Source organism: Meleagris gallopavo, chromosome 1, assembly GCF_905368555.1.
Source record: "Meleagris gallopavo chromosome 1, MGAL_WU_HG_1.1, whole genome shotgun sequence".
Taxonomy (NCBI): domain Eukaryota; kingdom Metazoa; phylum Chordata; class Aves; order Galliformes; family Phasianidae; genus Meleagris; species Meleagris gallopavo.
Window position 1 is genome coordinate 184133660 of NC_139404.1, and position 21794 is coordinate 184155453.

Here is a 21794-nt window from a genome sequence, read left to right on the forward strand (position 1 = left end):
AGCTGGAATTTACCCCCACTATATCAGAAGAATATAAGACTACATACCACTTTAACTGCTGCACTGCTTTTTCTGTTTGCAATACTATCACACCAAGCTTAGCCATCAGTATTTGCAAGTTAAGAAACATAAGACAGAAAAATGGGGAGGATGAAGAAACAAAAGGAGGAAAGAACGAAGAAAGGCAGCTATCGGAAAATCCATCAGTATTGAAGTTGCACTAACCTAGAAAGTTTTCTTGAATGTTAGTTCTTGTTCATTTTTTTAGACACTTACCAACATCGGGATCAGTAGCTTGAACTCTTGTTAGCAATGCTTTAGTGGCTGTATTCTCATAGACACATGCGGTGTAGTGATCAGATGAAAACACTGGTGGATTATCATTAACATCTTCTAAAATAAGATGGATTTCTGACTGGCAAAACCTGCCACCACCATCTGTAGCTCGAGCAACCAAGTTGTACACAGGGATTTTCTCTCGGTCCAGTGGGGCCAAGGATTTCAGCTCACCTAAAATTGATTAAAAGCAGGAGTCACCATTACAGCTGTAGCAACATCACTAATTTCTGTTAGTGGACATATCCCAAATACACATATTTCACTGAATTTAGAAGAGGAAGAAACAGCCTTGCTTATTCCAATCAACGGATTAAAAACTGCCAGCTATCTCATTTCTGCCACCTCTCCACTCAACTAAGTAGGCTGGCACTGTGGGTGCATGGAGGACAAGCCCTCATAGTAGTTTTGAAGGCATACAGAGTAATAGTCTGTTTTCATTACTCTCAAGATTAAAAGACTTCAAGATAAAGGGAAGCACCCTAAATCTACTGATGACCGTAGCCATAATGAACTGCAAAGTTTTCTAATGCTACTGTTCAAAATAAAGCCAATAATGTCCTCTCTTTTCCACATATTTTAACCTCCAACCATCTCTGAATTTCTGATATCCTTTCTCTCACAAATTCTAGGTTTAAAAAGAATGTTTTTCTCACATGCTATAAAAACCAAGAAGTCCAGACCAATGTGGAAGAAGGTGAAGGTGAAATTCTAAAGGTGAAGAAGGATTGTGCTGGCAGCTTCCCCTCTTCTACACCAAGAGAGCCCCACACATCTCTGACCTAACTGGGCCTGGCTGGGAAACAGAAAGGTCAGTATTTATGACCCTGAATACAACATTCAACCTGGCCAACAAACACAGTCCTCCTTCTGCTAGCAGTCCAGCACTTTCGCTTCAGAAGTGCTCATCCATGCCTTCCAGAACAGGAACAACTGACTGATAACCAAACATGACCTGACTCTGGCCAAGCAAATCATTGCTGCTGGTGTTGAGGGGATTATGCTAAAATATTTAGTTATCACCTTACCATTTTCTGGATCTAAGAAAAATTTATTGTTCCCAGGACCATAAAGAGAGTAGCGAATTTCACCATTGGACCCAATGTCAGCATCTTTAGCACTGATTTTTAGAATGACTTTGTTTGATGGAATGTCTTCAGGAAACAGTGCTGTGTATGCAACCTAGAGATAAAAACAGAAGTGTAAATTATGCAATAACAGTATTTTATAGCCCCTGTAAACTTTTTTTTTTTTTTTAAACTATCTGCTGTGCATTTTTCTGTAAAGGAAACAATTTTCCTTTTTGTAACATGTCCCTAGAAATTCAAATCAGTGTTAAGTTTTGAGGTGTCACAAAAACTGCCAAATTATGACTCTTAACAGGGTTAATGTTAGGCATAAAATACAGTCACACTTTCCATCTTCCACTTCTTTCATCAACACCTGTAAAATGGAAACTTTGTTAAGCATGCTAATGAAGACAGCTGTTTATATCACATCATCTGGCGATACTGAGAGATAAAGACTGATTCTTCTGAGTGGTGCTTGCAATGACAGTGGTCCACTGATGATAATGTAATGATGATAATTACATACAGATATGTATAAATAAGATTTTGTGAGCAGTACCATTAAGGAAATAGAGTTTTCATAGTGTCTTTTCTTTTGCACACACCTTTCAATTGCATTAATATTAGTCCTCACATTGTCTTTCCACAGAATAAGAGAGAGATTATGCTGTGAAAGTGGTGGTCAGGCCACACTGCCTGCATGACTGAAAATGTGAAGGTAAGTTACATTCTTCTATCTCTTCTACTAGGTCTGGCTGCTAGCCACTTGGTATGATCAGAAAGGCTGGAGTTAGCTTAGATTCCACTGCCTTTGCGAGGCCATCGTCCTTTCATCTTGGCTTCATCAGACTCTCATCCTCCCTCTCTCTAGATGCTCTAGATCTTTCACCTAAGACCTTGAGGCTTAAAATGGACACCTGCAAATCCAACAGTGGCATCCATTGGGAATCCATCACTTTCAGCACAATAGTCAATTGCAGTGGGTGTTGCTAACTCACCTGTTCACAAACCGGACTGTTATCATTAACATCAGTGACAGTCACTTCCACTGCAGCTTGGGTTACAAAGAGGCCATCTGTGGCAGTGATGTTCAGATAATAAATGTCTTGTTCTTCCCGATCTAGTGGCCTTTTTACGTAAACCTTCCACTCATTCTGAACCAGTCCCAGAGCAAACTTCCCTTTGGGATTTCCTCCTGCAATAAGACAAGAAACATGCAACAGGCAAGGACATCCCTTCAAAGCTCCCATGTTTGATTTAAACACAAACACAGATTCATCTTAGAGGATGTGGAATACGCAGTTGTCATTTGTTTCACAGTGATAGGTGCATTTCAACTTGCAGACTCGAGAAGTCTGTAATGAGATTATGCTCTCTGTGTTTATTGCCCCCTGAACGCCTTGTATGAAAGTGAACCAATAACTTTCCACGGAAACAAAATCCATTTAGCAGAGCTGAAGATGATCTCTTGTTTAGTTCCCCTTAAGGGCAATCAAATTCAAACTGTGAACAATCAATAGTCCTCTCAGGCTGGTACAATTGTCTTTCCACTTAGTCTCGGGAGAGGATGTAATACACCACGGCTCTTGTTACCAAGACAATTTCATTAGCTGTTGATTATGCAATCAAAGACTGGAAGTAGGTTCTATTAAGGAATCCTCTAATGAAAGCTTTATCATACAGCTGTGCCATTCTTCTGCTCATTAAAATTCTAGTTTTAAAAAAAGTTTGCATGACACAGGAAGACACATTAGTATTAAAATAGTCCTAACAAGAGGTCATTTGAGGAGCAGTCGGAAGATAAGCACTACAATTACATCAAATGTATCAGAGGGTGAGAGCACAGAGAGCCAGCAAGGACTGCAGGAATCGAAGCAGAACAGCTTTTTATCATGCTGTACCACTGACACAGAGCCTTGCAGGGTTGCTCTTCCACATCATTAAATTGCATGGGGACAACAACAGGCTGGAAGAAGGAACTATTGTGCCCTCATCATCCTCAGTAAGGAAGGATGGACATCTCACACACAGAAAGACATGGGGAATAAAAGCAGGCACAATTCTTTGTTAATGTTTGTGAGTTATTTCCACGTTTATTTGAAATGGGACAGTCCTCTGCCTGCTCCGTGAAATAAAAACCACTGTCAATTTTGGCTGGATGGTTGCACTCAGAGAATCGCAATCAATGGCTCAATGTCCAAGTAGAAACCGGAGTTCCACAGGGATTGGTGTTGGGACTAGTGCTATTTAACATCTCTGCAGGTGACACAGACAGTGGGATCAAGTGTTCCCTCAGCAAGTTTGCAGAAGATACCAAGCTGAGTGGTGCAGTTGATACACTAGAGGGAAGGGATGCTCTCCAGAGGGACCTGGACAGGCTTGAGAGGTGGGCCCATTCCAACCTCATGAAGTTCAATGCCAAATACAAGGTCCTGAAACTGAATTGGGGCAATCTCAAGTACAGATACAGGTTGGGCGGAGAATGGCTTGAGAGTAGCCCTGAGGAGAAGGATTTGGGAAGTGTCGATTCAACATAAGCTGGCAATGTTTGCTTGCAGCCCAGAAGGCCAACTGTATCCTGGGTTGCATCAAGAAAAGCCTGACCAGCAGATCAAGAGAGGTCATTCTGCCCCTCTGCTCTGCTCTCGTGAGACTCCACCTGGACTACTGTGTCCAATTCCGGGGCCCCCAACATAAGAATAGCATGGAGCTGTTGGAGAGGGTAGAGAGGAGGGCCACAAAGATGATCAGAGGGCTGGAGCACTTCTCCTATGAGAACAGGCTAAGAGAGCTGGGGCTCTTCAGCCTGGAGAAGGCCTTCCAGTACCTGAAGGGGCCTACAGGAGAGCTGGGGAGGGACATTTTATAAGGGCAGGTAGTGATAAGACGAGGAGAAATGGTTTGAAACTGGAAGAGGGCAGATGTAGACTAGATATTGGGAAAAAAAAATTTACCGTGAGGGTGGTGAGACACTGGAACAGGTTGCCCAAAGAAGATGAGGATGACCAACCTTGAGGCATTCAAGGCCAGGTTAGATGGGGCTGTGAGCAACCTGGTCTAGAGGGAGGTGTCTCTGCCTACAGCACTGGGGCTGGAACTACATGATCTTCAAGGTCCCTTCCAACCTAAACCATTCTATGATTCTATGAATCACCGGTCTGTGAGCTTGTTCTCACTCCCCCTGTCAGAGAGGACAGGCGATCTTTTAAGCCAACCACCCAGTCCTCTGTAAACAAAATCTAACCTAAGTCTGTAATGTAATTTATAACACAATGTAGCCTGTAACATATCTGTAAAAGTAGGCCTGCACACTTAACAATTAGGACAGAGCACAAAATAATTATAGCAAACTCATTCGCTCGAGGAATTGCCTGTAAGAAAGAGACAGACTCTTTAGGAGGGTCCACTGTGATAGGACAAGGGGAAATGGTTTCCAACTAAAATAGGAGAGATTTAGATTGGATATAAAGAAAATGTTTTTTACAGTAGGGGTGGTGAGGCAGTGGCACAGGTTGCCCAGAGAGGTGGTGGATGCCTCATCCATGGAGACACTCAAGGTCTGGCTGGATGGGGCTCTGAGCACCTGATGGAGCTGTAGGTGTCCCTGTTCATTGCAAGGTGGTTGCACTGGATGGCCTTTAAGGGTCCCATCCAACTCAAATGATTCAATCATGATTATATGATGAAAAACTATCATGCGCCTCCATTGGCTAACTTTTAACTTCAGCTAACCCACTACTATTTCCCCACAATATTAAGCCTTTTTTTTTTTCTGTACAAAAACGCTATTTTATAACTATTTTCCATGTTTCTCACATATAAAAGTTGTATAGAAATATTAAGGACATGGTGCTTATTCTTTCTTGTGACAGGATCAAGAATGTCAAACATGCCATGTTTGATTTTGCTCACAAGTTATTCAGGGTCCTGACATGTGTCAGCGGATCTGTCCAAACTTAATGGCAAGATGAGGTTTTTAAACCTTCCTCTCTAGTGCTTATGTTCAATGTTTGAGTGGGTAAGTATAAAAAAAAAAACACAAATCCAATATAGAAAAAATGCATCTGGGGGGCTGAATTTATTTGAGCTGCCTCTGCTGTCAAGTGATTAGCTGTCGCTGCTGCTGCTTCTGGTGTCACAATTCTGTCAGTTCCCTGGGATCTTCTTAGCAAAAATAAGAGAAGATCTGAACTTAAAACTGAGCTTAAGATGGAGCAAGAAAGTGTAATGCACGTTTCTTGCCTTCTTTGTACATCAGAAAGCAGAAAAGAGGTCACAGGCTGTAATCTGTGCCTTTTTCATTAGCTACCAATGACAAGATAGACTGGTTTCTGTTTGATATGAAAGCTGTTAAGTTGATACAGGCTGAGCAAATCTTCCCTGTTAAGCATCACCATTTGTGCCAGCTGCAATTGTGCAAAAAACCAACGTTGTAATGAATAAGATTTCCAGAAAATTAGTCAGATATGCCATATAATTATAAAAGGCCCTGTAGTCATATAAAGCACAAAACCAATTTATCAACCATGAATAACACGGATATTTTCTGTTGATAGAAAATCACCTTTTTAGGTCACAAAGCCGAGCACATTTCAATTTTCCCACTGATTTCTATGACAGTTTGGAATAATCATCAGAGAACTTGAATAGATCTTATTTAACCTGCTGTTTGGTACAAAGCAATTTCTCCTAAAAAGGGTTACATAGTATGTTGATGTGCACTGATGGCCAGAGCTGAATACAACCCAAGGCAATGAGAATCTACCCACTGGCTTGTGTCTTAATGTGACTGTCTAAGAAGGTAGACCCCTGCTGATTAACATTAAATTCTCTCTATTCAGTTCAGCATCAGCACAAAAAAGCGTAACTCTCCTTTAGAAAAGGCTGTAATCTTGTCACAGTGAGTTTTATGTTGTAAACCATTAATAAAAATGGTCTTAAGCACTCCTATTTAGCTTCATGATATCAATCAGTGCTTTCCTGCATATCATTTCCTTTGTAAAACGAAATGATTATCTGTCCTGAGCTACTGTGAAGCACTCACTCCAGGTACGGCTATCCTATGGCTAAGTAAGGAGGAAAGGTAAAATCTAATTAAAATCAGCTTGTGGCTTTTATGGCTGGCATTAGAATAGCTTGGAGCAATTTTAAAATCACTGTTGCTTTGTTGTTAATGGAATATTTTTAGAACCACACATAGGAATTTTGGGAATATGTATTAAAAAATGGTCCCTGAGATCCCTTTCTTTCCCTGTTTACTCTACTAGAAGAGTACTGCTCGGAATGAACTATGCAACACACAGTACACATGCAAAACAGTTTATTTGCATGCTTTTTCACTGATGCTACCTTCATTTTTCGGTTCTCAGGACTGGCTATATAGTTTCTTGATAGGAGACAAAGGAAGTTGTACTATACAGGTAACAAAATTAACAAGCTGGAAAGACTGAAATAATGCCAAGGCAATATTCTAAAAACAGGAAAGGCAAAAAAATCCACACTGTGGCTCAGAGAACCATTTCTCAGTACTTCTGTGAGAGTACATATGTCTTGATGCAGATCTCATTCTGCAGTGATTAATTAACTTTTTCACTAATATATGTAAGCAGACTCAGTATCCTAGGGGTGTTCTAATTAATTAGTTTTTCGCTCTGAATAATGTAGCTTTTCTAAAGGGGAGCCTCCTGACTGCATGCATTAATGGATTCTTTAAAATCTGTTGGCAGTTTTCTTATGTTCTGCTTTGAATGTCACAACAGTGAAGTGCTAGCTACAAAAAACACTCCAGTAACTTTCCAGAATGGCTTTGAGGCTAAAAGAATCAGCATTATCTTTTATCTTTTGTTACATGAAGTTTAAATAATACTCTCCCTCCCTCCCTAGTCAGCAAATAGTACAAAGCCAAATCAAGCTCAAGTTTGGGGAAAGAAAGAAAACAGCCAGATACAAACGATATGCAGAGACACAGTGATCCAAAATAAACAGATCCTGACACACATCATTACTAAAGCACACACAGAGGGAATTATAACAGCCAAAAGGGAACTGAACACTAGAAGTCAACAGTGTCAGTTTTTACAATGATATCCTGATCTGGGAGGGAGAACTGAATATTTACTAACTTATTTATTTAGATTCTCTCTTACGTTCATGCATCTGTTTAGATACTTTCAAATCCTAATTAGAACTCCAGGCGTTTGTGCAACAGAAAATCAATAGTTTTAACTTTATGATGTTGCTGTCAAAATGACAAACTCAGTCCTCACATCTTTGTTACTGTGAAGTTGTGCACACTGTTCCTCAGTCTGCAGTACAAGTCTTCCCCAAACGTTTAAGCACACATTTCTCCAGAACGTCAGGATTTCAAATATAAAATTAACAAACAAACAAAGTCTGTTTGCTCACAGTGGGCAATTGACCCAGCAAGGTAATTACTGCACATAACACTAGACCTTTCTCCCCCAGAAGTAACAAATGCACTAAATTCTTTCTATTTAGTTGAACCAAATACAAACACTTGTTTCTTCTTACATTTACATGTCTGATGACACCTAATTAAAAGCACTGGGGAACGTGAAAGACTTCACAGGGTGAGAGTCCTAGCAACTGACATTCTTCTGGTGGCTTTTCCTAGTTTAGAATCACAGAATCATGGAATTATTAAAGTTGAAAATACCACTAAGATCAACTAGTCCAACCATCAACCCGTGCCATGACCGCTCCTAGACCATGTCACTCACTGTGACATCTGCCCTTCCCTTGAACACCTCCAAGGACGGTGACTCCACCACCCCCAGGGCAGCCTGTGCCAGTGCCTCACTGCTCTTTCTGAGAAGAAATTTTTCCTACTATCCAATCACATTTCAGTTTCAGTAATATGAAGCTGGCTTTTGGATGGCTCAATATCCTACCTAAACATTGGCACAGCCCTGGTGCTTGTCAAACTGCCTCTAGTTACATAGGCAGTGAGTTCAAATGGGCCTTCAAAAGAAAAACACTGTGCTCCCTAAACACACGTGTATCACCTAAGATTTCTGTTGATTTTAAGATTTTTATTACACTTTTTCCTTTGTGAAATCTCCATTTACTACTGAATCTCAAATAACAAACGGTAACTACAGAATTTTTTTCCATCATCAAACGCCAATGAAACTTGGTTTGAAAATGACAACTTCCTCCTAGTAATTGTGGAAACCAATCCTACAAAGAAGGAGTTCAAAACAGAATAGTTATATCCACCAGAATGTATCTTCTTCTTTTCAACGCTGATCAGAAAGATGCAGTAAGGGTTTGTATTTCTTAAAAAAAAGCACAAAGTGCTTGTTAATAATCACATCTGACCCAGAATGTCACTTTCTTTCATCCCCTAGATCTTTCTTTTCAGTCTCTTTTCTGTGCGTTACTTTCCAAGCGATGCATTTGCACAAAGCTGGTTTTGATGGATCCAAATGTCATTCTTGTAATTTGTCTTCTTTCCCCTTTTTGTCAGTGTTCTCTTTTACCTCAGTTTGTTTATTGTATTCATGGAAATTACGAGTGCCCCAAATGCCTCCAAAAGGACAGCATCTGAATAATCACACAGTAAATCTGACTCCATGAAATATTCAAGTGCAGTTCCCAAGGTTCACTTGGAGTGAAGTATGAATAGACTCATTAATTAAACTACACTTAAATATGTTTTAATATTTTAATTAAAAAAAACTCTAATTTCTCTAAATGCATCTTTTGAATTCAAAGGATATATTCAGACAGAGGAGATTCTGAGCTCATATGGTTTAGAAATTGTGCAATGGGCGCTGTAGAAAGTTTGGGGCTTTGACATCAAATGTTTTCAGAAGCAACAAAAACCGAAAATATCTAGCATTTTGAAGTGTGGTACAAATTAAGGTACAGAAGGATATAAAACTGTAAATCATATGTTATTGTTACTATTCAAAAGTCCAATTTCTGCATAGGAATCTGAAGAAAACAGATTAATACATAATTAAAAGCATAATTAATTAGAAGAGATGACTAAAAGCCATTAGAACAAAGATAAAACAGTACTTCAGCTTGTTATCAGGATATAGTAAAATATTTTTGTTACAACTACGAAAGATTTGCATTTCCTGTAGCACTTTCTATCTTGACATCTCAAAATTCCTCCAAATATTACAAAACGACTAGAATGAAGCATTGCTTATTTAGTTTTAGTGGAAACCAAGACTGCCAGCTAACGCACCTTGCTCAGAGCCTCCAGATCCTGTACTTAATGCACAAGTCTGCTCTTTGCTTCTCCTTCTAATATCCTACCACACACTACACCACAAATACAACAGCCCGTAGGAAACTTAAAACTGAATCCAGGCTCTTATATAAATAGTCAGAATAAATTTCTGGCTGCACTGAGACTACTTGAGATGCGTAACAGGTACTCTACAGCTAACTGGAAGATCCCACCTGTCTCTACAAACCATCCCACTGTCATTTCCAGTTTGATAGCCAACACAGAAGTGGAAGTCTTATCCTCCAGAGAAAAATATACAAACTGTTATCCTGTGAGTTGTCATCCTTGTAATTTTTGCCCACTGCCTTCTATCCATATGCCATCTTGAGTGATTCTAGTCCTGTGAGGTGTACTAAATGTGAATCTGGTCAATAATATGGTTATTACTGTGTAATTAGAAATAGTTCTTGGACGGTGAAGTTTAGGGGGAATGACAAAGTGGTTCCCTAAAAAAATCTATTGGACAATGCAAGCTGCAGGCAGAAAAATAACCGTAGCACCTCATCACTCATAATATGCTCACATAAAATCCAGCCTGAATCTAGGAGAAAAGAAAGATAATAAAATACAGCACAATAGGAAAGAGCAGTGTTGCCACACTTTGAAAAATATGTTAGTAATGTAATTGAAATTGCCTCACGCTGTATATAACAATGTGTGGCAGCTAACCAGTATTTCAGAATGGATTACCATTTCCCTAGCCAGAAATCTGTGCTGATAAGAAACGGTATTCCCTGCTTGCTCCAATGTGCATTGCATTTATTTATTTTTTTTTAATAAATAGAATAATTTCAAAATATTCCTATAGCACTTTCCTATCTCAAAAAGAAAAATGTTATTTAAAAATATGTAGATGTTTGAAACTGCAGATATTTTCTCCTTAAGAATTAAAAGTTCTTCTTTTTGTCTGAAACCTTGTAACTTACAAGCTGGTACAGCAATTATGATGGATTGACTGCACTGCAGCAAATCATGAAGAATTATTCTTGGAAATTAGAATCATCCAAACAAACACAGAAACACACAGATGCAAACACACATTCCCTTTTGCTCTTTTCCCTTTCTAGTTTTACTAGTTGCTGCAAAAGTCTGTACAAATTAAGGATACAGAGGTTGAAGGGAGATGTAAGTGTCAGATTTACCTTGATAATTTAGCTGAAACCCTTCTAATCTTTCTCCGGAAACTGGACAATCACACAGTTCTTCAATAAAGCTGTTTTTGTGGGAAGAAAGCATGCTTGTTGTTTCTTACCTGTAATATGGTAGCTGACCTGCCGGTTGACATCAGATGTGTCTTCATCCCACGTGCTAAGGACAGCCACCACCTCCCCGGGGGGGTCACTCTCCTTCACAGAACCTCTGTACACCTCATGCTCAAAGACAGGTGCATTATCATTTATGTCCGTCACAGCAACTGACACCAAGGTGGTTGATGACAGGGATAATGTTTCCCCCAGATCTGAGGCCACCACTGCAAAAGTGAAAGTGGGATCTTTCTCGTGGTCCAGATCCTTCAGTGTGCTGATCCAGCCACTGTTGCTGTCAATAGTGAAAGCTTCTGTGATCTTCTCCAGCTCTGATTCCACTGCAAGTGTATAGGTGACCTGCCCATTTGCACTTGAGTCTACATCAACTGCTTTAACTTGCATAAGTTTTGTTCCTATAGGCATCCCTTCCATTATTATGGCATCATAGCTAGCTGTTTCAAACATAGGCTTGTTATCATTTACATCCAACACCTTAACCTCCACATCCACAGTCAGGACAATGTCTACTTTGTCTAACTGAATGGTGGCTGCCACTTTGAAGTGAAAAGCAGAATTTGTCTCATGGTCAAGTCTCTTATCCAGTTTTATAAGCCCTGTATCTTGTTCAATGATGAATATGCCATCTTTGTTGTTTTCCTTCAGCTCCCCATTAACTGTGCTATACAAAGCCCCCTGATTAGGCACGATATGCACAATGTCAATGGTGCTGCCTATGAGGGTGTCTTCCATTAAGGTGAAGGAATACTGAGGTTGAGAAAAGGAAGGCAAAATAGTTTCTGGAGGTAAAACATGGATGTAGACAGGGATGAGAGAATGCTTCACAGGAATGCCACCATCAACTGCTTTGACAAAGAATGACAGAACTGTGTTTTTTAGTTGGTTAAAGCTACCCTTGGTGACCATCCATCCATTGTCTGGATCTATCTCAAGCAGATCAGCTACTGAAACTGAGGCCTCACTATACAGAGAATAGGTAATTCTAGAATTGGCTCCATCATCTGGATCTACTGCTTGCACTTGGGTCACCAAGTAACCCTTCCCAACATCTGCTTTGACACTTGCTCGGTATTCAACTGTCATAAATTGGGGAGCATTGTCATTCTCATCCACTACTATCACTCTCACAGTGCAAAACGTAGTCCTGCCACCTCCATCAAGTGCTCTCAGAAATATCCCGATATCACTTTCTAGAAAGTTCTCCCGGTCTAAGCGTTCGGTTGTCAGGATCTGCCCATTGCTATCAATCAAAAATCGGTCCTTGGCAAAGTCATTTATTATGGAGTAGCTTATCTGGCCATATACACCTGAATCTCCATCTGTGGCCTTCACATGGAGCACTTTAGTTCCAGGAGCTGCGTTTTCTCTGACCTCTGCAACATAAACACTCTGTGAAAACACAGGGCTGTAGAGGTTTGCGCCAAGGATCTGAATATGCACCTGAGCTGTGCTGGTGAACAACCCATCTGAGACAGAGACATTTAGGCTGTACATAGGCTCCATCCTCTGCTTCCGATGATTGGAAAGGGTGATTACACCACTCTTGCTATCCATAATGAAACTGGTCCGATCATTTCCTGATAGAATACTGTACTCCAATCTGTCAAAATCAGAGCTGTCAGCATCAGAGGCTTGGACGCAAGTCACAAAATGACCCCGAGGTGCCAGCTCACTCACATACGATTCGTATATCAGCTGGTTAAAAACAGGAGGGTTGTCATTCATATCTGTTATTGAAATACTAACAAGAACCTCACTGCTAAGTGGTGGGAATCCATTATCAGTTGCCCTGACTTTCAAGCTGCACTGCTGTATGAGTTCATGATCCAACATACGTGCAGTCAGAATTAGGCCACTTGTGCTGTCTATATGGAAATAATCCGTGCTGTTAAAGGTGTCTTGGACTATCTGATACTGCACAATTTTGTTATTGTCAGAGTCAGCATCAGTAGCAACAACCTGCAATACAGGAGTCCCAATCAAAGATGCTTCAGACAGAGTAGCATTGTAAGCTGATTGATCAAAAACTGGAGGATTATCGTTGACGTCATTAATGACCAAGTCCACAGTGACTTCAGCTCGAGCACCAGTGAGGGCATCGCTGGCTCGCACCATCAGCTTGAAAAGAGAATTTATTTCATAGTCCAATGGGCTGATGACACTCAGAACCCCAGTATCAAAGTCAATATTAAACTGGTTATAAGGATCTCCTTCAACAATGATATAAATGATACCCTGGCCTTCTGGACTGGTTGCATTAATGCTTAAAATTGGTGTGTGGATTTCTACGTCTTCATTCACGGAGGCTGTGTAGAAGGGCTTGTCAAACACAGGCATTGCTTTGTTAACAATAGTAATGGGGAGCTCTACCGAAGCAGATAGTGATGGGCTGCCACCATCTTTTGCAAGAATGACAACCAAATACTCTATATTAGATAAGTCAGAATTGAAAGCTTCTTTTAGAGTGACGCTACCAGTTCCCCTATCTATTTCAAAATGTCCATAGTCTTCCTTCAGAAGATATGACACATCACCATTTTCATCCTTGTCTTTATCAATAGCCGTCACTCGATATATCAGGGTACCAGGCTCAGCATCAACTTGTACAGCAGCATAGTATGGAAGCCCTACAAACACTGGTGCATTGTCATTTATATCCTCAATGTAAACCCTCACTACCACTCGAGCAACACGAAGGTGGTCCAGTTCACGGCTTGCTTCCACCACCAATTCATACAGCTCTTGTTCCTCTCGATCAAAGGATATACCAGTTGTCTGAATGACTCCTGAGGTGGATTTGATTTTAAATTTGTTGCCTGGATTCAATATACTGTACTTCAAGGGCTCATTAAGACGGTTACCAACAGCATTTACCACAGCAATCTTTGTGATGTTGGTGGTGTTTTCTGAGATAGAAGTAGAATAAAAGCTCTGTGTGAAATGTAGCCCGCTATCCATGGCTTCTTTTACCATTATTGTCACCATAGCAGTGCTATAAAATTTCCCATCAGATACTCTTACTATTAGCATATAATGGTCTTTGGAGAGGCTACTGTTCTTAATGGTGAGTATGCCTGTGTTTGAATCAATCAAAAAATGATCCATATTGCCTTCAATTAGACTATATGTGAGTTCAGGAGGGATCTCTGAATCTGGGTCTGTAGCCTTGACTTTGAGAACCTCAACACCAACATATGTGGGCAGAAGCAAGACAGTCTCAAACACTGCTTGACTGAAGACTGGTGGGTTGTCATTGACATCAGTTACCTCAATGGTAACTTCGACAGGACTCTCTGCTGTAAGCTGGGGATTTCCACTGTCTCTAACATGCACATGGAAGTGGAAGTGGGCTATTGTTTCGTGATCTAAATTTGCAATTGTTCTGATTGCACCCGTACTGGAATCTACCGTGAAATACTTCTTTGCAGTAGATTCAACAATCTGGTAGACAAGCAAGGCATTCTGGTTACTGTCAGCATCAGTGGCACGAATCACAAGGGGACTGTTGCTTGTACTCCTGACAATGCTGTTTATGGGAGCAGCTTCACTTATGCTGCCTGAGTACTGAGAGAAGAGAAAAACTGGAGGGTTATCATTTTCATCAACAATCTGAATGTTCACTGTGGCATTTGATGCCATCCCTGCCATATTCGTTGCTTGTACAATGAGTTGATAGAAGGAAGCACGCTCATAATCAAGACCCTTTTGACTGGTGATGACTCCAGAATATGGGTTTATAGTGAAGATTCCATCCACATTCCCATCTTTAATCTCATAAACTAATGTGGACTGACTGATTGCAGAAAGAGAGATGACAGAAGTACCAATATCCACATTTTCATTAACCTCAGCTTGGTATTCTTTTAGGATGAACTTAGGGTGGGAGTTATCTGCCATTGTCACAGATATCCGTACAATTGCTGTTGCAGACAGTGGTGGAGAACCCTGATCAGCCACTTTAACTGACAGAACAAACTGTCCCATTGTAGTTAGGTCTGGCTCCTTCAGTAATGTAATGATCCCTAAAACTGGTTCAATCTTGAATGTGTTTCCTGTATTTCCTAAAACATAAACATTGCAAGCAAGTTAGAAATGAAATACAATACATTCAAATGCTAATTATTATGGAGCAATTAGTGGCAATTTATCAAAGACAGTCATTGTAAAAAAAAACAACACACAACCAGTGTAAAATAATTCCAAAGGACATTCCAGTCTTCCTTTCTCAAAATCAGTAACATGAAGTTTCTCAAACTTCAGTAACATTATACGTGCTCAAATATTCAAAAAGTCGGGTGCTGGTATTTATCATTTTGATGCTGAGTTTTAGTACTGGAGTATCTGGTGAATGTACACTACTTCCACCAAACAAGGAAAAAGCATCTCTAAATTATGGGAGTTAGTCAACTACATGTACACCTAAGGCAATGAAATTAGATCAGAGGCTAGCAAGCCAATTACATGACAAATGGATAACAACTCAGTCTCTTAATTGAAGGGGATATTAAGCAACCGTAGAGAAGATTACAGTAGTTCAAGACTCAAAGAACTGCATATAAAAAGGTTAAAGTGGCATTTAGAAAAATAAAATTGAACAAATAGCAAAGAAAAGAGATTAAAGTATCCAGAGGCACAAAGGTTTATTGTATGATCCCCAAAGAGGATGAATCTAGATGAATGAGACTTAGCAGAAAATGTCATGAAATGTCTGTTATAACATACAAGCACAGACACCACTGACTGCATAAAGGTGAAAAGAGTGAGTTTGGACAGGGACCTTCTCAAGGGACTTTTTTTCACTTTTTACATAGCCATACTGCCTGCCTCTTCTTTAGCAAGGCAAAACTATTGCTATGATCCCTACCTGTAATTACAGACTGCTTTTATTAAACAACTCCTTGTTGGCTCCTTGAGTGCCTGCTTAAAGGATAGGATGCTGTGTTGCAGATGGCATGGGTAGGCATTCAGCCTCTTTTTCTGAATTTGATTTTAAAGCAAACTGCGTTTGTACTGAGTTACAGTGATTCCAATCATTATAACATGTCCCTGCTGTTGTGATAATTTATACTTTAATATGGAGAATTGCTTGCAATTCATGAGGTGGAGAGGATCATGTTTCAGGTAACTGGTGATAAGTACAGATTTGTTTCAGTGGTGATTGCTACAGGTGCTGTGCAAAAAGAAATAAATATGAGGATTGTAGCTGAAATACCAAATACATAGAATCCTAAATGAAGACATTTAATGTGTATTATTTCAAAGATGTGATTCACTATCTGTTGTAAATTTTGGTACTTGCAGGCTAACTTAAGCTACATACTACTGCACGTGGTTCAATGCCAGGAGTAGCTATTTATATCTATCCTTTCAGATCTGTAAAGTTTACTTTGCTAGATAAAATAAAAATTGTGCTATTCACTGAGGAGCTGAGATTCTGCCAGAGCTACAAATTCTCATAAAGATCACAGTATTTGTCTCATTTGCAGATTGTCTCATTGCTACAAAAGCCGCTGTTGTTATTTTATCAGACTAGCAAATGCAAAAGATTTGTAGCCACTGATTGTCTTACGTAAGGCCAGAGCTGGTTCTTCTCCCTTAGGAATTTGTTTTGAAATTTCACAGAAATTACTTTCTTTACCAATTGCTCTCTTCACACTCTTCACACATAAGTGATACAAGTAATTCACTGGAATGAAGGGGCTGTATACAATTTGAATGCTGCAGTTCAAATCAGTATCCTTAACTGCACAGATTTTATGGATCAAACAGCAGCAAAAGGCTGAATTTTGATGCATGTGGGATTTGAACATCTGGGGATAATGAATCTGTGGGAGGGCACGGCTTATAGCAAATGGAAGTTTGAAGTCTGACACTGCAGAGAGAGCTCGTGATGAAACAGAAACAGGTTGTAGTAGGAGAGCTTCTAGCAAGAGAAAAAAAATGCAGACTGAAAAAGAACCATCTAATAGTGAAAGCATCCCTTCTGATCTTTGTATTTTTGTCTGCATTACATATTCTCTATCCAGTATAATACAGCCTCAGTTCTAGCTTTTTATGGCTTTTTATGTTATGTTGGCACCTAAAGGTGACTGCATTGGAGCCCATCAGAATAAGGTAACTCAGAAAAAACTGGAAGGAGACTTGAGATACATTGCCCCACAGAGGTCTACTCAGGGTTTGTTCTGTAGGGCACACTGCTGTCCTGCCTGGGCATGTGTAAAATTTTCAAGGCCATTGGAGAACACTGCAAAATCACTACTAAGACCATAGTGCATAAAGAAAATATTAAGAGTTGGAATGCTAAGGTCTTTGTAGGACAATAGTCTCAGTTCAGCACCTCTAGCTGCAAAAAAATATCACCCTCTGATTTGCTTAAAGGACTCTTGTTTCTACAGAGCTACAGGATAATGACAGAAAAAGACTCCTTGGTTCTTCTCTAAGCTTAGGTTTATATCAGCTAAATTTAAGGTTTGAGCTCAAACCATGTAAAGTTATATTAGCACGAGATGCCGTAAATATTCTTATTTCAGTACTTGTCTTTTGACCTGTTCCTAATTGACTCAAGCCATCCCAGTTAGTGAAAAGCATTTGTAATAAGATCAAGATAAACAATGATTCGGGAGGATCAAAGTCAATGATGGGAAAGGCATGACGCCTGATTAAAATGGGGACAACATGCAGCATATGAAACCTCTGCTCAGGGCAATGTAGTCAAGTTTTGTTAGTCTCATAATGGGAAGATTCGTATTACCAAAAAGCATAAAATGGAAATGCAACATTAAAAACCCCAAAGGTTACAAATTTCCATTTCCTTGTCTTTTTTTCCCAGGCACCTCACTTGCATATATGCTGATTATTTAACTTAGAGATAATGTCTAACTTCAGATCCATGTAAACTAGAGAAAGTTACATTTGCTTGCATGAGTAGCAGACATCATGCAAATTCCCCATTGCCTTGCTGTTACACCAGCAAAGATGATTTTGCTGTTTCAGTTGATATGGTAAAGATAAGTATATAGAGATTAACAATGAAAATAATTTCATTCTGATATCACTGTGGTCTCTCTTAGGTCTTTTTGTAGACATACATTCAAGAGCCATCATGTCACTAAATTACTATAGCTTTGCTGGCAATTTATAGTCCCCATGCTGCTCTTATCCAAATACTGGAAAAGATGGCAGATTGTACAAGCTGTTGTGTCACTTGTTTGTGGAGGATCCACTGTGGCCTACACTTCAAGCCAGTAGCTTTCAATAACTATTTTCTGTGATGGCTTTGAATGAGTGACTTAAAGGTAAAAGGATCATGGAGTGAATGTCAGTGAGATTCTGTGCTGACGCTCTGTTCTAACCTGCTTCAATAGTGTAGACAAGCTCTGCATTTTCTCCTTTGTCTTTGTCTAAAGCTGTGACCTGTAAAACCGCTGATCCCACAGCTGCTGATTCATAGACTGAGGCTTCATACAGTGGGCTGGTGAAGTATGGGCTGTGGTCATTGGAGTCTTCCACGTTTATGATGACTCTGGCCAGGTTTCTTCTATAAGGGAATTCTTGATCTCGGACCTACAGAAAAAGTATGTAATGTACATCTCGGTATCAATTCATTAAAACTTCACTAATATTAGTTATCTGAGTGCTCTGAGGTCTATTTAATACAAAACAATGTAATTACAACTGTCCAAAGGAACTTGTAGTCTAAAACACAACCACACAAAAGAGACAGTACATATAAAATTCAAGAAGCTCAGAGATTTTTCTTTTCAGTTGTAAAAAATTCATGGTAACTAATCATTGTGATATGTTTTTTGATGACGTCTTAAATTTAGTTTTATGTTTCTTTTTTTTGTAATACATGCTATATGGTCATGCCCTTACCCTAACACTCCTTGTTTCACAGACAAACAAACCTTGCACATTGTTCCTTCTTTCAAAGAGCTATAGTGTGTAGAATTGTCTAGATATCAGTCTGGCATGTGGATTTTCCAGTGGACTTTTTCAACAACATATACATACATACCTTTTTGAAGATGATATCTACAGTAATCAGAGTAGAAATAACTTTAAGAAAGTGCCAAGTACTCCCAACAGAAGTATCATTGAGAGAAAAGTCCCTCTCTCAACCTGATACTAAAAACCTCAGCAACTCCTGATTCCTGGGCTACCCACTCAAAGTTGGCCCGGTGCCTCATATGTTGTGAACTGTTCCTTTAGAGAACTGTTCTGCAGGGCTCCTAAGTACTTAAATAAGTAGCAATCTGCAATGTTTAAAGGAAGGCAGATATTTTGTTATTAACTCCCACTTCATAATATACAACACTCACTTGAAACAGAGAGAATTAAATTCTGTAATCTACCCACACTAAGCAAAAAAAATAGTAGTAAATTTTTTTCTGTATATTCAAACACTTGGAAAGAGAAGCTGAAAACTATTTTGTATATCAACTGATTATCTACTAAAAAAAGTCTGTAAGCAAACTATAAATGAGGTCTGTATCCAGAGGGGCTGTAGCATTCTGTATGGCAAAAAAAAATCATAGACTCATAGAAGAAAACAACACAGTTATCTGCCTACAAGTAACTTCTCAAATAACTTTCAGCCTCACTACAGAAACACCGAAAATTACCTGGCGTGAGAAAACCAGATGGCAAGAGATTAAATAATTTCCTGCTTGCTCTCCTCTGAGATGGTAAATCATTTTGTATGAGGTGTAATGAATTCACAGTAAGTTTCACAGAAGTACAAATAAAAAAGGTAAAATAAATACACAGCAGGGTAGGCAATATGAAATTAACGGCTACTTTCTGCAGTGAAAGTACTTTACTCAAGCAAAGACCAAGGCATGTTTGCACTGAAACAGCAGTGGTTGCGTCCTGAGCCAAGTGAATATTGCATTCTTACCATGACATTAAGGATGTGCTTATCTTGAGCTTCATGGTCTAATCTCTCCGCAGTATAGAGCACCCCAGCACTGGGATCAATTCTGAATTTTCTCATGCTGATTGCATCGATGCTGCTGTGAATAGTGTAGCTCAGTTTATGTTTTTCATCTCTGTCTATAGCTTCAATCTGCAGAATTTCAGTATCGGGGAGGATGTCCTCTGAGATGGTGACATCATAACTTGGCTGAGAAAATTCTGGGCCATTATCGTTGTTATCCAACACTTTGATAAAGACCTACAGTTAATGAAAGAAAAAAACATTTGAAGTTGCTGAAGTCTAGTCAGACTCCTGAACAAGCACCTGAAGAAATGTAATTGACTTTAGATAGCTGACTTTATGTTGTTGTACAGTGGTACTAGGAAATGTAATTTAATATTAAATAGTTCAGATCCAAAGAAACTGTAAGGACTTTGGAGGCAAGATGTTCTAATTACCTACTTTGACTCTAACAAAGAAGTGTACAGGAGACTTTCAGTATCTATAGATTGGCAAATACTTCTGCAATGATAAACGGCATTGGTTCTGTTGTCCCTTACAGCTGTGTGGCTACAAGGGCATTCTGCAGCTATTAAGGAATTTCCTTTTCCCCTCACTGTTAGAAAGGCTATGAAAGAATCCTTATTAAGTTACTTAAATCTTTCTTTTATATGACCAAATTACAAATCCTAAGAGTATAAATCTTACATTGTTTTCTGCTCCGTATGTTGTGTTGCGACTTACTAGCAATGTCAAATCATGCAAGTTGCTGCCACATCTCAGGCTATGAGGACAGATCAGGAAACATGCTGACATGACAGTGCTGGCTCTTCCCAGCTGGATCAGTACGCACCAGCCAGACAAGTAACCTCCAGGCACTGGTGCCAAAAAGGACTACTTGTATGGCTTTGCTTGTCCTTTGCCAGTGATGTTTGGATTTATAGCTAACAAATTTTCCCTTGAACATTGACTTGCCTCCCTTTAACATTGACTTTCTTGAAGTTTACAAATGGTGGGACTGCTGCTAAAAATGTGAATGAAAACTACACCATTTGCATCAAGTCTGTCTTTGAAATTTGGGTACTAAGCCTTCAAGAAACATGGAGAGGGAGAGGTCAGACAGAATAATAAACTGCGTGGGAAAGGTTGTGCCCAGGACTGTTCCCTAAGACTAGAGGACTTGACTCATCCCTCATAATATTTTCTCTGTTGCTCTGGGAAGTACCTGGCCGTTTCTTAAGAAAGTACTTTATTACTTCACTTGATCAAACCTCATAAACCCATATATTCTTAACAGAATAAAAATACAGTTATGCTTTTACTACAGTATTGCAGAAACAGATGTTGGCCTCAGAGAGAAATGAAACTTTAGATTTCTCTGATCTTCGAAGAGTTTGCAGAATGCATTACCAGAAGGAACACGAGCAATTGTAAGCAGCAGTCGTAATGAACTAGCCTGGGAACTGTTTAAAAGACAGCTGAAATAAAATACTTTGTAAGTTAAATGGCATAGGGCTTCAACTGCACATTCCATGCTATTTAATTTTCAGCAGATTATGATACGCGAGAGTGAAGCAGAGAGAAGCCTTTATTAAGTTATGCTTCAGTCCTGGACAGATAGCAATAAAATTGGGGTGAAAACATACGTTGCTGGGGCTATAATAATGATGAAATGTTACAACTCTTATATTCTTGCTGTAGCTAAAGAATATATCAAGGCATATTTCTGACCTGACTGAGGAAGAAACAAACAAAGAACTCACATCTGAAGAAAATGCAAATATATGTTTTTTAATATAGAAAGAAATCCTGAGCAAAAAAACAAGACTCTATCCTTACTCTAATGGGACAGAGGCAATGCTGAACAACTTTTGCAAGTGTAAGGAAGAGACAATGAAGCAATCTGAGCTGAGGACAATCTGATTACTGGTGTTTAGCAT

General features: G+C 39.4%; 1 protein-coding gene across 9 annotated transcripts in view; it reads right to left on the reverse strand.

The window, feature by feature from the left end:
* Window positions 1-21794, reverse strand: part of FAT3 (FAT atypical cadherin 3) — a 451950-nt gene that overhangs the window by 65378 nt on the left and 364778 nt on the right. For all 9 annotated transcript variants that reach the window (XM_085216394.1, XM_085216393.1, XM_085216390.1 and 6 more), the window contains 6 exons: window positions 19837-20112; window positions 18290-18500; window positions 10925-14998; window positions 2405-2601; window positions 1365-1518; window positions 277-510 (listed from right to left, as the gene is read on the reverse strand). In XM_085216394.1, coding sequence (XP_085072520.1) covers window positions 277-510; window positions 1365-1518; window positions 2405-2601; window positions 10925-14998; window positions 18290-18500; window positions 19837-20112 — 5146 coding nt within the window. The remainder of the gene's footprint in view (window positions 1-276; window positions 511-1364; window positions 1519-2404; window positions 2602-10924; window positions 14999-18289; window positions 18501-19836; window positions 20113-21794) is intronic.